A 13,666-nucleotide genomic window follows, 5' to 3' on the forward strand; every position below is an offset into this window, starting at 1 on the left:
ATATAGTCAAAGGTGTAAATGTAGCAACTTTGGAGAAATAAGGCAGTGAAATTAAGTTATTTAAAAAAATATATAAATTGTGAGCTAGTGACCTGCCAATCTGTGAAGGTTTCTTTGAAAACATTTCCCAATTCAACAGTCTCTACAATGTGGAAGGCCGGAGGGAGTAGCTGTTTGGGATCAAGTTTCTATTCATGCCACTTGCCATCTTGATTTACATCATTGTCTCTTCGCTTCAGAGGGTTAAAAAAAAAACAGGAACTTCCTTTCTGACAGCCTCCATCTAATTGGCTGTTGTTCTTGTGTATTGAGCATTGAGATCCTGGAGCTGGAGATGAAGGGCTTTTGCCCGAAACGTCGATTTCGCTGCTCCTTGGATGCTGCCTGAACTGCTGTGCTCTTCCAGCACCACTAATCCAGAATCTGGTTTCCAGCATCTGCAGTCATTGCTTTTACCTATCAAGAAAAGCTACATCACCCCATCTACATTGGTAAAATATCATTTGCAAATACTTCAAAGCTTGACAGACTCAGGCTGCCCCACACCTCCCGCACACACACATACCGTGTGATGAAACTCAGGACTGGACTGGGTAATTTAATCAGGATTTATGCTTTAAACAATGATGACAGAGTAGCTCCATCAGTAATATTACATATGAAACAAATTACACTTCACCAAGATAGCTAGATCAGCCATCTCCCAGGTTGAGCTGCCCTGGTACCCAAACTCTTACCCCTGCCACTCTAGGCAAACTCTCACCTTTTTTGCTTGATGTCTCACTTACCTGTAAACTCAGACCCAGCCACCCAACATCTCAAACCAATCATGAACTCCCAAACCTCCCCACACCCCTGAGGGAATTCCTGAACCCACATGCGTATCCCTTCCACTATTCCTTAGTATAACATGGTGCCTGGACTGGGACCAGAGCAGAACAAGCTTCCAACCTAATGTCCCAATCCGGTCAATGCCTGACATTAACGGGACAGGGAACAAGACATGGCTGAGGAGGGAGGAGAATGAGGAAAAGAGGAGGAATCATGGAGAGATGTAGGGATAGAGAGGGATGATGGATATGAGACAGAGGGGTGATTGGGGAGAAAGAGAGGAGGAACAGGGTGGGAGATAGGGAAAAGGGGTGTTAGAGGAGATGTAGGAACAAAGGGAAGGTGGAGAGAGAGAGAAAGAGAGTTAGTGAGGGCAGTTGAAAGATGTGCAGAGATGGAGAATGGAGATGGGTTGAGGGAGGAGAAGGGGATGTGGAGGAGGGAGACGGGGCTGAGGAGTGATGGTAGGAGGATGGGGTGGAGAGACAAGAGAGTGGGGAAAGAGAATAGGGGATGACTGTGATATGCAAGTCCCTCTTCTTGACAGACAGAATCTTACCCCTGCCACTCTTGCACTGTACATCCACTGTGCCTGTTTAAATTTTCAACAAAGTAGGTCGCATTCATTCGTTGGTTGGAGAAATGCTGAAGTTCTATATTACCAAACAACTATTAGAGCACCATTAGCTGTAAAGTGATGACGAAACACACACTTTGGATGTGAATCATCACAAATGAGTGCAATTAAACACGATTGACCGTAGAGTTTGACCTATGTGGTGGTTGAGCTTCTTCAGTGTCGTTGGAGCTGCATTCATCCAGACCAGTATAGAGCAGTATCATACTTCTGACTTCTGCCTTGTAGTGGTAGACAGGGTTTGTGGAGTCAGGAGGTGAGTTATTTGCAAGATGGCAGAGGCGGCAGCGTAGGAGGTGTTCAGGCTCCCAGCCCATGACCAACTGCATCCTTCTTTTATTTGATTTTATTTTCTTCATTTTAACTTTTGAATCAAATTCACTTATTCTTCTTTCAGTGGCTGCATTGTCTGGAGAGAGGTTGTGGGGAGCTGTTGAGTGGCAAATCCAATCCATTTCTTGTGGCCATGGCAGTTGAGGTTTGAGGAACTGGTCGGGCGTTGATGAATTGGCGTCTGCTCTTTTGCTCTGATGTTTTGGTGGCGTCTGCAACAGTGGTGGAATGAATGGTTTCTCAGTCCATGGGATTTAATTTGGATGATGAAGTGGTTCTTGGAAGTTGAAATGAGTCCAGTCCCAGAGAGTTGGGACAGTCTCCTGGCTCTGGCGGGGGCTGGTGTATCGGCAGCAATTAGGCAGCTTTGGCAGAGGCGGAGTTCTGGGTTCGGTCAGAAGCAGTGGGGGCTGCTTTAGTGTGCTGACTCCTTGGAGTTGCTGCCTCAGGGAATGATTTGGCAGCTGTGGAGTGTGGCAGTTTCCCATTGCCACCTAGGAAATCAAGAAGCCGTGGATGGAATTTGTCCCAACTTTGTATGATTTATTTTTATTGATTTATTCCTATTAAATTAAAATGGCGCAGGCTTATGACGACCTATACACATTTCACAATATTTTCATAAATACATGCAGCAAATTAATAGTACTAACCTCAGAATTCCCAGATTCTGAGTTTTCCTGACCCACAGTATTTATGTAGAATCCCTACAGTGAAGAAAGAGTCCATTTGGCCCATCCAGTTACACTGACCCTACAAAGAGCATCCCACTCCTACCCTATCCCTGTAAACCTGCATTTCCTATGGCTATTCCACCTAACCTGCACATCTTTGGACTGTGGGAGGAATCTGGAGCACCTGGAGAAAACTGACACCGACATAGGGAAAATATATAAACTTTACACAGACATTCACCCGGGGGTAGAATTGAACAGTGCTAACCACTGAGCCTCCATGCTTCCCTTTGCATGGCTGGACTGGTTTAGTTTCATGTCAGTGGTAACTCTACAAATGTTGACAGTAGGGGATACAGTGATTGCAATGTCATTGAATGTCAAGGGATGATAATTAGGTTCTTGCTTGTTAAAAATAATTGTTGCCAGCACTTGCATGGTGTGTACGATACTTGCCAGTTACCAGCAAAAGTCTTCGAGGTACCTTTTTCATAAGTTGCTAAATATGCCAATAATCTGGATAGTATGTACCAGTGAAACTAATAAATGATGTACAGTTTTGTTCATCATTTTCAGTTGCTTAAAATCAGTTTACTTAGGTGTTAGACTGTACACCTGGCAAAATGTTTGCTTATTGTATTTAATCACTTTTATTTATATTTGTAAAATGAGAATCAGATTCCCACACTTAACTATATCCCTGAATATTTTTCATTGCAAGGCAAAAAACACACAATTCCATTCAAAAACTTTGCCTAAACACACTGCATCATGCGAGGTTTTGCCTTGTGAAGCTCTGCCAAGTAGTTTGAGCAGAAACTTGAACAATAACTTTGTTTTGAAAAGCCAGTGTGAGGAAGTAAGGTTGCTCGCTGAGCTGGAAGGTTCGTTTTCAGACATTTTGTCACCATACTAGGTAACATCATCAGTGAGCCTCCAGTGAGGCACTGGTGTTAATGACCTGCTTTCTATTTATGTGTTTAGGTTTCCTAGGGTCGGTGATGTCATTTCCTGTTCTTTTTCTTGGAGGTCTTTTCCTCTGAAATGATGTCACCAGCCCAAGGAAACCTAAACACACAAATAGAAAGCGGGTCACTAACACCATTGCTTCACTGGAGGTTCACTGATGATGTTACCCAGTATGGTGTTGAAACATCTGAAAACAAACCTTCCAGCTCAGCGAGCAAATTTACATCCAGAACCTCAACCTGAGCTACAAATCTTCTCAAAACTCGCTAAAACAGTGTGATCTTGAGTCTGGAATTTGGGACTGGATTACCAAAGTAGGAAACTACTTTGTTGTCTATAACTTTGGGTTGCCCCTTCTATTTTGGGAGAGATAGGGAACCCCTGAAGAGCATTCATCATTGATTCCCCACGGAGACACCTGAATTTAAGTAATTGAAAAAAATAATGTTTTGAAAAAAAAATACATACTTAATTGAGAAATAGGGATTCCAAAGAATATAAAGCAGATGGGAGAAATAAGATTAACCAATAACAGAGCAGGCTAGTTGGACTGACTAGCCTACTCCAATTCAGTCCAATTTTGACTCTTAAAGGATAGAACTGAAGCATGTGACATGTCATTCTATTTTTATTTGTACAACTAACCCTATCAGCATGATGCTCAACAGGTATTTTCACTGTAATAACTTGATTAATGTCAAGCTTCTGATCTAATTATGGATGGAATGCTATCTCATCCTTTTACTAAACAGTGCATCAAAAATACTGCTTAATAATTATAAATGGAGAGTTTTTTTTGCTCTGATGCATAGTCGTTGCCACATTACCACTAATATCTTGACTGAGATCAACTAATTTTAAATAAAATCAGGGATCTAATTTTATAAGTTCCCTGCACTATTTGGTTACAATCTTGTGATATAATGTAGTGAGGAACCTCCTATTAGCCAATAGTGCCTGCTTCTTGTTGAGTGAGCACACTGGACTGGAACGTGCCTTGCAGTACGTCATTGCAATGCTTTGGCTCCCCAGTGTAAAACAGAAAATAGATACTTACAGGCCTGAGTTAGGGAAGTTCTACTGCAGGAACAAGCATTAAAGTAACTGGTCATCAAGTTTCTATTTCACTGTCATTCTTCAGTTGGCAATCCAGTGATGATGTTTTGTTTTGATAATTACTGTTCACTTTTGTTTTGATCTTGTTACCTTTTATTTATAGAGCCATAGAGTTCTACAGCATGGAAGCAGACCTTTCAGTCCACCCTGTCCATGCTGATCAGACATCCAAAACTGATATAGATCCATTTGCAGCATTTGGCCCATATCCCTTTATTTTAAATAATTTATTTTAACTAATCTCTTCCAAATTATTTCTAGCTTCTCCTGCGACAGAAGACAATGTTGGCGATGATGCCATGTATGTCGTTAAAATAGTAAGTACTCTCAGTAATCTTTAAGCTTTGATTTGGTTGAAATTATAATCATCAGGAAAAACAGATTTCTATTTTATTTTGGATATTTACTGTAATAAAATGGTCCAGACTCTTACCAGAAGCATTCTAAAACAAAATATCACCCAAAGCCACATAGAGAAATGACTAAAAGCCTATTCAAAGAGAGAGTTTATAATGTCCCAAAGGAGAAAAGAGAGAGAGAGAGAGAGAGAGAGGCAGAGAAGGAGAGAGAGAGAGAATGAGAGACTATCCCAGAGCTTAGAGCCTCGGTAGCTGGAATCATGGCCATCAATGATGGAGTGATTGTAATCAGAAGTGCCCAGAATAGGAGGAGTGCACATATCTCAGTGGGTTGTGGGCCTGGGAGAGATTCCAGAGTCGAGAGACATGAGGCCTTGATGGGTTGAGCATTTTAACACCAAAATGTTGCTTGCCCATGAGCCATTGTATGTCTGTGAACCCAGGAGTGATGGATGAATGGGACCAAATGCAAGTTAAGACTTGAACTACATAGTTTTGGATGACCTCATAGGGGCGGCACGGTGGCACAGTGGTTAGTACTGCTACCTCACAGCGCCAGGGACCTGGTTTAATTGCAGCCTTGGGTAACTGTCTGTGTGGAGTTTGCACATTCTCCCCGTGTCTGCGTTGGTTTCCTCTGGGTACTCGGGTTTCCTCCCACAGTCCAAAGATGTTCAGGTCAGGTGAATTCGCCATGCTAAATTGCCAGTAGTGTTAGGTGCATTAGTCAGGGGGAAATACAGGGAAGGGGAAAGGGTGTGGGTGGGTTACTCTTCGGACGGGTCGGTAAGGACTTGTTGGGCCAAACGGCCTGTTTCCATACTGTAGGGAGTGAGAGAGAGATCCAGCAGCAGCTGAACCAGAACAGGGGCAATGCTTGGTCATGTTACATTCCTGGTACAGACGAACCTCGATTATCCGAATACCAATAATCCGAAAATCGGATTATCCGAAGGAGATCTCGAGGTCCCGATAGAAACATTACATCAAAGACGTGTTGCCAACAGTGACGTGTCTTTGGTTAACAGTGATTAAACAGGCACCGTTTCCAAATGACTGACCTCCCGTTCTCTCTCTCTCGCCACACTTTCCCTGGAGTTCTACATAGAGGTGTACCCTAAACACCCCCCCCCCCCCTGCCCACGCCCCCCCACTTCCCCAGATAATCTGACCAACATTGTCCTGTACAGGGCAGAGGTGAAACTTGTCAAAAAGTTGCCTTAAAAAGATGTGTGTGTGTGTGCGCGCGCTTTATGGAGACTTACCCCACAAAGGCATGGCGGCTCAGTGGTTAGCACTGCTGCCTCACAGCACCAAGGTCCCAGGTTCGATTCCAGCCTTGGGCAAAACTGTGTAGAGTTTGTACATTCTCCCTGTGTCTGCGTGGGGTTGGGGGGGCGGGGGGTGGTGTTAGACGGAGTTGAGAGTGGGGTCTCGCACTATGTGCTGCTCAGTGTCCTGAACGTGGAGCAGACTTTAAAAACTCCGAGCCCCAGAGGAAAGACATTTAATTGATTAACTGAATAATCGATTATCCAAGCGAAAACGCGCCCATCGAGGTTCCCCTGTATTCTACTATGCCCTCTGGATGGGTTATACTTTATTTTAGTGTAATAAGACCAAAGCTATCACCTTCAGCCTCTGGCACATGGTCTATGGGCAGTGTCCGATCAACTTCTCTGATGAAGAGTCATCTAGACTCAACGTTAGCTTGCTCTCTCTCCGTGGATGCTGACTGACCTGCTGTGATATCCAAACATTTTTTGTTTTTACTACAGATTCCAGCATCTGCAGTAACTTGCTCCTAACTTGTCCCTTCCTGTTGATTTGTGACCACCTGATCATGAGGTGTAAAGTCAATGAGTGATTGTATTCTTCCAGTGTCTTTTTCATGTAGTTTATTTTTTGCATGTGAACCGAGACAATAAGAGTCAGTGGACTAGCTGTCTGTTATAGCATCAATCACTGCTAAGTGGGATCCTGTCCTGATTCACGCCTACATAAGTGTAATTTACAATTGTAATGGTCAGATACATATTAAAATTTGGAAATGTAGTAGCTGTAACTCATAGATACCGACGTTAGTTGTTGTGCCAGATCAGCTACCTGAACATTGACTATGGTTTGAACTTTGAAGGCTCCTAGTTAGGATAACAGTTTAATAATATATAATTTCTTGCTGGGACACAAGCAGAATCAGAACTTGAATGTTACTACTTTGTGTAATAAAGGTGAGACAAGAAGAGCCACCTGTTTATTTGATGCCAATTCTCTTACTCTTTTGTATGAATGCACTATTATAAGAGGTACCTCTTGTTTTCAGGAGCACCAGGATAATGGGCCCTTGTTCACAGAGCTGAAATTTTATCAGAGAGTGGCGAAATCTGAGCACAGTGGGTAACTATGATGTAGAGTGTGCTAAATGCTCGTTTTATTTGTGGGACTGTACTTGTATTTAATGAGGAGGAATTTATGCATAGTGTAATGCCTTTGTATAGCTTTTTTTTAAAATTACTGCATCAGTATGTTCAGGGTGAAAGCCTGCATGTCATCATTGTCTTTATTCTACAGATTAAGAATAAGGAAAATAGTAACTGAAATGTAATTGCAACACTACGATTAAGATCATAAAGAAATAAATTCGGTATGCTTAGTTTTAGAGAAAGAAGGTACAAACATTTTAATGAAGTTTTTCTTTTGTTTGTGTATTTCTTTATCAGTAAAGAAATGGATGAAGGATCACCAGTTGAGTTTCTTAGGCATACCTGCTTATTGGGGATCAGGATTGGTTGAACACAATGGGAAAAGGTGAGAAAGTTCCAGATTTATTGCCAGTAAATGCCAGACCATCCCTATCTCTTTGAAATGGTGACTTTTGTTTTCTTTACAGCTATCGGTTCATGGTATTAGACAGACTTGGTGTAGATTTGCAAAAAGTGCTGGAAGCAAGTGGAAACCGATTGAGTAAAACAACTGTTTTGCTGATAGGCAGTCGACTGGTAAGTATTTGGGCATGCATAATGATTGGGTGAAATATTGTACCAATAGGACGCCAGATGAGGGAATTCTGGGTGTTATCTCCCATCGTGAAACAACTGAATCATCTACATGAAGATGAGTACCTGGGTTAATCAGACAATCTATGGACAGAATCAGATGGACAAGAACAACTGTTAATGTAACATGGTAGACCAGCTCCTATGTATTTGCACTCCTACATGGCCATTTTTATTCCCTTTAGGATTCCAAATATCAAAGTATTTCCGAAATATCTTTGATGTTGGGAAGAAATGCATGACATAACTTATAAATGATAAGTCTGATCTTTCTATTTTACTGGTCTCTCAGACAAGGCAGACCCTTGAGTCCAAAGATTTCCGTCTTCACCCCAGGCTAGTGAGAAGAAAAATATAAGCCAGGGTTCCAGCTGCATATTACTTTCTAATAACCCTAGCTGCAAAGTCAGAAGCAGGCGTGTGATGGGTCCTAGAGGAGAATCCATTAAACCTGGAAATGATCGCATTGGTCTGTACAACAATTCTGTTTTAAGATGTGCAAGACCGGGTTGGAACTCCATACCAGTTATTTCCGAGTTTGCCTACTTATCCTTGGTTGATGGTATGATAGTCGAGTGGTTCTCATACTTCACTATAACTGAGAGCTTAAAAGCTGACAGTCTCAATGTTGTTCAAGCCAATAAATCTGGTTTAGAGCAGAAATGACAGTGAGATGTGCCAGATGGCTGTTTAAATTGAATTGATTCAGTCAGGACCTTCAGGGAAGAGAATTTTATGTCCTTGACTGGTCAGATCCTTATGGACTCCAGTTTTGCACTGTGTAGTTAATTTTAAGTGGTGTTGGAGTTAATTCCTTTAAAGGAATGGAGAAATTTAGACATTCATGAATTTTAGATATTGCAGATTGTCGTGTCCTGCCTTTCTGGGAGTTTTTGAGGATGAAGTTACTGAATTGCATTTTTATTATACAGCAGTAGTGTGAAATGCTCATATTTGTAGCTTATCAACATTAAGACATAAGGATGCAGCAAATATTTTGAAAGAATTAGATCCTGTTTAGCCGACTGATTTATAGTTCTGACAGTACTAGAATCTCTTTAGATAAGTGGTCCTTAAACTTGTATCTACTTAAAGTCAGGAGAAATGAAAATCAGCTGAATTCAAATGTTGCACATTATTAATGATCTAAAAATGCTTAACACTAGTGAAGGTTAAATGCAGGATAAATAAGGAAATGTGATTAAACTTTTTATGTGTGCTGACTAGCTATCAACTAGGCTTGTAAATTGACATGCTTTGCTTCACCTTCCTTGGCATGGCTTATCTCTGTAGGCAATATTTCCAAGCCGTTTCATGCTTAAGCTCTCCATCCTGCTGCTCGGATGCTGCCTGTGCTTTTCTAGCATCACACCTTTTGACTCTGATCTCCAGCATCTGCACTTTCTCCTAATATTTCCAAGACGCCTGCTAGCGATGCAGATATAAAGGAGCTTGGTGAACTCCAGTTTAGGTTTGGACATGATTCATTCATTTAGAGACCAGTCTGTCTCTGGGTTTTTGCATAAGAGGAATTAACCAGTGTAATGCATGAGAGGAACCTGTGCAATTGCACATCAACATGATTTACCAACTTTGAAAAATTCTTATTATTAAAACTTTGGAGGTGAGGCAATAAGCTAACTTAAATTTCAGAGATGTTTTCGCCATTTGGTTTGTTATTGGTTGTGATTTGTGCAGTACCAGGTGCTATGGATAGCATCCCTGCCTTGGAGCCAGAAGCTCCGAGTTCAAGTCCTGCTCAAGAAGAAAGGTAATGAGTCCATAATAGTTGGGTATTAACTTCTAAATCCTTCTGCATGGACCAGTGGCAAGTGGTAAGAGCAGTCAAGTTTCCTGGTCAGTCATGTAATGGAAAGAAATTGGAGCCTCCACCGTCAGTATCAATGTTTGTGTGAAGGATGAAAAAGAATCATACTAATAAATGTGAGAGATTGCAGAGTTGCGAGATGCAGAGAGATCTGGGTGTGCCACTGCATGGATCACAGAAGATTAGTGAGCAGGTGCAGAGTGTAATTATGAAAGCAAATATAATATTATGTTTATTACAAGCACACTTGAACACAAAAAGAAGGGATGTTATGCTTCAGCTAAAAAGGGCATTGACGAGACCATATCTGGTGCTCTCCATATTTAAGGGAGAATGTAAATATGTTGTAAGAAGCTGTTCAGGCAAGTTTTACCAGACTAATTTCTTTAATGGGCAGGTTTTCTTTAGGAAAGATTGGGCTGCTGTGGTTGAATCCTCTGGCATTTAGAGAGAGACAACTTTACTGAAATATATAAGGTCCTGAAAGGTTTTGATAATGTTGATGTGGAAAGGAGTTCTCCTCTTGTGGGAGATTCTACAACTCAGGGTCACTTCAAAAATAAAGGATAACCCATCTAAGACAGAGATGAGATGCAGTTTTTTTCCTCACAGTGTCAAGAGCCAAAAGATGAAAGAAGCAGACTGAATGTTTTTAAGGCAGAGCTAGAATGATTCTTTATAAACAGGAGGGTGAAAGGTTATTGTAGGTGAGTGGGAATGTGGGGCAACCAGATTGGACATTATCTTTTGATGGGCAGTGCTGGTTCAAGAGGTCGAGTAGAGTCATAGAGTCATAGAGATGTATAGCATGGAAACAGACCCTTCGGTCCAATCTGTCCATGCCAACCAGATATCCCAACCCAATCTAGTCCCACCTGCCAGCACGTGGCCCATGTCCCTACAAACCCTTCCTATTCATATACCCATCCAAATGCCTCTTAAATGTTGCAATTGTACTCTTGCTTTGTATATTTGTATTGAAAGCTGCAGACCATAGCAAATCAAATTATCTTGGGAGGTTGAGAGTTGACTGAGTTAGCTGGATGGTTAATGTGGATCAGATCATGATTATGTTAGCTTATTATTACGACTGTTAAATCATGAATAATGTAACCTGTAGGAAAATGTATTATTCTCCATATCTTACAGACTAATATTCATTTTAAAAAATTTCATTTCTGCAGCTTGAGATTTTGGAGTTTATTCATGAACACGAATACATCCATGGTGATATCAAGTCAGCAAACTTACTTCTAGGCTTCAGAAATCACAAAGAGGTATTGTGCACCATTGTGCTGATAACAGTTATGTTTTTAATTTGCTGAATGAACAAAAGAGAAATAAAGTCTTAAGAAAGTGCATAAACATGAAAGGTGTAAGCTATTTTGATGTGACTGATTTTGGAATCTCAGTCGCCTTTTTACAAATATATGGAGGCTGATATCATGGCTGTAGAACATTTGTAGCCTGTTGAATGTGAGACATCTTTCATTGTTAGATTCCCAAAGCAATTACTTCATAAATATTCATAATTTGCAAGTGTCATTGTCATGTCATTTCTTGTACTGCAACACAACTCAAATAAGTTGAACTGGGATATGCAATCTGTTGTGGAGAACTGTTGAACAAAGAGCAAATGGAAAGAGATTTGCAAAACTATTGTACTTGAAGCTATAAAAAAAGTGTAAGAATATTAGTGAAGACAAATGCCAACTACTCAAATGATGCAAAATTGCAGTTTGTAATGGAAACTGTGGTGTCAGCAATGTGGTCAGAAAACTGGAGATATTACAGTTTATTGTATCACTTTATTTTTTTAATTAAGTGTTTGACTGGCAAAGTTTATATTGAAATGTTTAACATTTGTCATCAGGTATGTCCCTGGGAACTTATTGACCTTCAAACAGAGTTCAGTCAATATCCAAATTGTTTGTTTCTGTTGTTGTTTGTGTTCAGATAGGCCAACCATCCAATATAATTGTTTCACTCCTTGAACAAAGTATTTACCAAAGGATGATTCGCTATTATTTACAAAAGCATCTGCTATTCTGCTTTCACACATGGGTTAATTTCTACATTTTAGCAAACAACTTTGTTGACAAAGTTAATAAACAATGCTAAATTAACTAATTAAGGTGGAGATCAAAAGAAGAGTCATATTGCCTCAAAACATTGGGTAGAATTTTCTCTTGCCTGGTGTGGTGAGAGTAAAGGCAAGATTGTTCTAATTTCCTCCTTTTCTATAACTTCTGCACTACCTGTTGTTGTTGGGATGGTACTGATAGCCTTCACCTTGAAAACTGAAACAAAATATTTAATGACTCTGCCATCTCTGTGTTCCCCACTACTGACTGGGGAATTTGTAGTGGAACATAGTAGCATCCAAAATATTACAGGTAGTGTAGAGGTTACAGAAAGGAAGGAAATTAGAGCAAGCATCGTCACGAGAGAAAAAGTACTGTTCAGATTAAAGACAGACAAGTCCCCAGGGCCTAATGCCTTATACCCTTAAAGGAAAGCGTCTTAAATGAAATGGAGATAGTGGGATCCATTGGTTATAATATTCCAAAATTCTCTGGATGTGAGGAAGGTCCCACTGGATTGAAAAAAAACTAATATAACACACTTATTCAAAAAGGCAGAGAGGCAGAAAATAGGAAACTATGGACCTCTTATTGTTAGAATCAATTATTGATGAAGTAATAATAGGACATTTGGAATGTCAAAATACAATCGATCAGAATCAGCAAGGTTTTATGAAGGGCAAATCCTGTTTGACTAATTTGCTAACATTCTTTGAAGACTTAAGAAGCTTTATGGACAGTGGTGATCTCGTCAATGTAGTATATTTGATTTCCAGAAGACATTTGACAAGGTGCTATGCAAAAGGTTAATATAGAAGGCAAGATTACAGGGGTTAAGAGTAATTTATTAGTTTGCACAGGTGATTGGCTAACCAACAGAAAGCAGAGAATCAGGATAAACGGGTCATTTCCTGGTTGATAAGATGTAACTACTGGGGTGTCACGGAGTTTGGTCCTCAAGTTTCAGCTGTTTCCAATCTGTATTAATGACTTGGATGTCAGGATAGAACATATTATGACCAAATTTGCATATAATACTAAAATAGACAGGAAAACAAGTGGCAATGAAGAAATAAGAAACTTTTATCTATGGATATGGATACGTTTGGGAATGGGTCAAAATTGAGCAGATGACGTTTAATATGGATAAGCAGAACGTTATTTTGGTTGGAAGAACAAAAGGCAAGTTATTATTTAAATGGAGAGAAACATCAAAGTGCTTCAGTGCAGAGAGATCTGGGTGTGCTCGTACATGAATCTCAGAAAACTAATCCGCAGGTACAGCAGGCAACAAGGAAGGCAACAAAAACAGAAGTTGTTGGAGAAACTCAGCACATGTGGCAGCATCTGTGAGAAGAAAGCAGAACTAATATTTTGAGGCTGTGGACTCTTCACTGGAACTGTTACAGCTAGAAACAAGTAGTCGGTATACAGAAGCAAATGTGAGTGGTAGGGGTGAAGACAGCGGGGGGGAAAGCTGAGTGGATAGATGGAGATAGAGGCTGCACAGAGAGATATGAAAGGGGTAAGTAAACAAAAAGATAACAGATAGATTGATTGTCACGTGTACCGAAATACAGTGAAAAACTATGTTTATGAGCAGCGCAGACAGATCCTAGTAAGCAAAGATGTACAGATCAGTGGTTGTAAAAAGATTTAGACAGAGGTATACAGGTTATATTGTACAGGGCATGCACTAGGCAAGATCAACGTTGGCAAGATCAGCATTATTTGAGGCTAGAGAGTCTATTTATCAGTCTAATAACAGCCAGGAAAAAG

General features: G+C 40.5%; 1 protein-coding gene across 4 annotated transcripts in view; it reads left to right on the top strand.

The window, feature by feature from the left end:
- The window catches only part of LOC122552887 (serine/threonine-protein kinase VRK1-like), a 111,088-nt gene that overhangs the window by 14,294 nt on the left and 83,128 nt on the right, over positions 1–13,666 (top strand). For 3 of the 4 annotated variants that reach the window (XM_087991401.1, XM_043696034.2, XM_087991402.1), the window contains exons 3-7: positions 4,822–4,877; positions 7,243–7,312; positions 7,640–7,727; positions 7,810–7,918; positions 10,988–11,080. In XM_087991401.1, the coding sequence (XP_087847527.1) occupies positions 4,822–4,877; positions 7,243–7,312; positions 7,640–7,727; positions 7,810–7,918; positions 10,988–11,080 (416 nt within the window). Of the gene's footprint in view, positions 1–4,821; positions 4,878–7,242; positions 7,317–7,639; positions 7,728–7,809; positions 7,919–10,987; positions 11,081–13,666 lie in introns of those variants that run through there. The other variant, XM_043696035.2, reaches the window with a different exon arrangement.

Source organism: Chiloscyllium plagiosum, unplaced genomic scaffold (assembly GCF_037043375.1).
Source record: "Chiloscyllium plagiosum isolate Xiang-an unplaced genomic scaffold, Cpla_swu_hap1 HiC_scaffold_10, whole genome shotgun sequence".
NCBI classification, from domain to species: Eukaryota; Metazoa; Chordata; class Chondrichthyes; order Orectolobiformes; family Hemiscylliidae; genus Chiloscyllium; species Chiloscyllium plagiosum.